Source organism: Otolemur garnettii, unplaced genomic scaffold (assembly GCF_000181295.1).
Source record: "Otolemur garnettii isolate 467f Iridium unplaced genomic scaffold, OtoGar3 scaffold00070, whole genome shotgun sequence".
Taxonomy (NCBI): domain Eukaryota; kingdom Metazoa; phylum Chordata; class Mammalia; order Primates; family Galagidae; genus Otolemur; species Otolemur garnettii.
This window is the reverse complement of record NW_003852465.1, coordinates 8511466-8514571: the sequence shown is the minus strand read 5'-3', so window position 1 is coordinate 8514571 and position 3106 is coordinate 8511466. Positions and strand designations below refer to the sequence as shown.

The 3106-nt window shown below is 48.8% G+C and overlaps 1 protein-coding gene across 1 annotated transcript in view; it reads right to left on the bottom strand.

Moving 5' to 3' along the window:
- PFKM (phosphofructokinase, muscle) overlaps nucleotides 1–3106 on the bottom strand; it is a 25704-nt gene that overhangs the window by 2026 nt on the left and 20572 nt on the right. Inside the window, exons 15-19 of the mRNA XM_023515368.1 lie at nucleotides 2820–2907; nucleotides 2587–2739; nucleotides 1982–2146; nucleotides 746–807; nucleotides 404–515 (exon numbers count right to left, since the gene is read on the bottom strand). Coding sequence (XP_023371136.1) covers nucleotides 404–515; nucleotides 746–807; nucleotides 1982–2146; nucleotides 2587–2739; nucleotides 2820–2907 — 580 coding nt within the window. The remainder of the gene's footprint in view (nucleotides 1–403; nucleotides 516–745; nucleotides 808–1981; nucleotides 2147–2586; nucleotides 2740–2819; nucleotides 2908–3106) is intronic.

Below are 3106 nucleotides of genomic sequence, written 5' to 3'. Positions count from 1 at the left end.
GCCACCCCATAAACAGATTTTCTTTGAACTAAAAGTAAGTGGGAAAGTGGAAGTGGTCGGGAACATTTTGTTACAACTGGCGGTGAGAGGGAGATGCTACTGGCATCTAGTGGGTAGAGATCAGCGATGCTGCTCAACTGCCCTACAATACATAAAAAATAGCATTCACAGCCCCAATGGTGAAGGTGCTGAGGGTGAAAACCCTGTCCTACATGAGCAGGACGGACCACATAATCTCTAAGATCATTCCTAGGATAAAGATGTTTTGATTCTATGACTGTAAGGGATAACAGGACCATCCTTTATGGTGGCATTGACCACCTCTGCAGAATAGAGAGGGAGCCTCCATGATTATTGGGGATTATGGCTGCCTAGTGAAGGCATGACTGGGGGTCTTCCCCACCTGCTGCATGTGACCGAGCACATTCTTCCTGCTGTCGAAGATGCCCTTCCCTTCCTCCGAGTACAGGTTGAAGATGAAGTCAGTGGTGTAGTTCTCATTGCACTTTTCATTCCTGCCAGGTAGAGACCGAAAGCCTGTGACTCCACTTGGCTCCCCATTCCCTCTTTCTGCCTTCATAGGCTTGTTCTGGCCTTTTCTATCTCCTCCCAGGGCTCAGGGGATAGGCTGCCCCCTCCCTTTGTATGGACTGGTTCCTCAGTGTACCCAACCTTGCATCTACCTCTGTGGGTTAGGCAAAGCCTATTTTCTCCTTCACGTAGGAACAAACCATGGTTGATATACCTTAACACCAAGCCCCTTTTCACAGTTGTTTTCATCTTTTGCACCAGATGTTCAACATTTGCCTGAAAATGAAACAGTACATCCTAAGCCTCATGGGATTCACAGACAGATCGGATAAGGCTGGGCAGTGTACAAATCTCTCTTCTTCCACCCTAGGCCTCTCTAAGAAGGAACAGGGACACAGAAGAGAGTTGTTTCCACTCCTTGGCCTGAACTGCCCCTACTTCTTTTGTTGTTGTTGCAGTTGTCATTGTTGTTTAGCATGCCTGGGCCAGGATCAACCCTGCCAGCCCCGGTATCCATAGCCAGCTCCCCAACCACTGTGCTATGGACACTGAGCCTGCACCTACTTCTTTTAAGAAGCAATGAGACAGGCAGAACTAGAAGAGGAAGCATTACAGGCAGCTGTAGCAACTATTAGTTGTCAGCCCGAACCCTCATCATCTCCCTTTCCAGGGATTTCTGGGTCCCCTTCCCTAGAGGGATGACTGCTCACAGTATTGATCTTTAGATCGGTTGTTTGTGTGGAAAGTGGCTCTTCACCTGAAAGAAACATGTTCTTTCTTTTGAGCTTTGAGCTGGGTGTGAAGGAGGAGACTCCTACCCTCCATGCCAGGTAGGGGTTGGCTGGGGTCTTGTATTACCCTTGGGAGTCCCCTCATCCTATTGCTAAACGTCCACTTTACAGCGATTTTCTCCTCCAGTAAACTAGAATCTAGGAAAACTAAGATCATACAGTCTCCCCATGAAACAGGAGTCAGAGCCCTACCCTGGAGGTGAAAGAGTGTGTTCCTCAAAAACGGGATGCTGGCGAGGGTGATCTAGAGGGCGCTACGCTGTGGTAAAAGCTCATTGACTTTGTCTGTCAATTAAACCGCCTACTCAATTACGAGTTTAGAAACTTTTTTTAACCTTTCTCAGTAATTCTCTCTCTGTGATACAGAAAAAGTATCTTCCTTGCATGTCTGTTGTGAAGATGAAATGCAAAAATGCACATAAAGGATTTAGCAGCATGCCACCTGACTCAAAGTGAATGTCCCCACGTAGTAGCTATGGTCACGTGTGTGAAGTTACACTGGAGGATGCCTGCATGGTGTTCTTTCTAGTCCTCACAGGATTCACAGACTGATCAGCTCCATCACCAACCTGAGCTCTCAAATCTCAGGTCACTGTAGGGACAGTCAGGACAGACTGGGGTGGGGGGAGCTACCTAGCAGGCTCTGGATGGCACTCTACCTGCAGGTCTCGAATGGTGAAGGGCTCCTCAAAAATGTAGGCAGCATCAGCCCCAGCTGCCAGTCCTGCCATGGTGGCCAGGTAGCCACAGTAGCCACCCATAGTCTCAATGATAAACACCCGACGCTTGGTGCCTGCTGCTGACTGCTTGATGCGGTCACAGGTCTGCAAAGACAATGAGTCACACAAAGACACGGTCAGGGTCTGATTCTTGCCACTCTGGCCTTTGCCATTAACTCCACTCTAGAAGTGCATCCTTCTGGGGCCGGCGGGGCCCCATGACCTCATCAAGTTCCCACATTTAGGGACAACAGGCACGTTCACCAACCACACTGTCGAACTTCTCCTCTGTCCTTTCTGATGCTCAGAACAGGAAAATTAGATGACCTCAGAAAGGAAAACAGCATTTAGTATGCAGGGTATTGCTGCATTTCTAGATGAGGAGAATGAACTCCATCAAAGTGTAAAAATACCTGGGCTTGGGGAAGCATTTTACAAACACTGCCTCTTGTTTGGTACAAAAGCCACAGCTCACTTCCCAGGCCCACTCTGCCCAGGGATTATAATCCTCACCCAAAGTGATGAGAAATAGAGTGGGCTCTCACCGTGCAGATAGTATTGAGTGCTGTGTCGGCCCCAATGCTGAAGTCTGAGCCAGGGACGTTGTTGGAGACAGTAGCAGGAATGACCACAAATGGGATGCAGAGCTCATCAAACTGCTTCCTGCCCTCCATCAGCTCCAGGCCCCCCGTGTAAGCCTGAGAAGGAGAGAGCAGCAGGGGAGAATAGGAAGCAGGGGCCAGGGGATGGAGAGAGGAAGGAATGGTGTGGCACTCACTTCAAAGCCCCCGATGATGACAAGGCCCTGGATGTTAAACTTCGTTATGTTGGCACTGATCTGTTCCAAGTTCTTCTTGGGTAGAGTTCTAGTTTGACCAGTGATGGAGGATGAGGGAAATTAGAATTTGGGGAACAGACAGAAAAATTGAGGAAGAGAAAAGCTAGAATTAGACAGTACTTTAGGCTTGGTGCCCGTAGCACAGTGGTTATGACGCCAACCACATACATCAGGGGTGGTGGGTTTGAACCTGGCCCGGGCCAGCTAAACAACTGCAACAAAAAAAT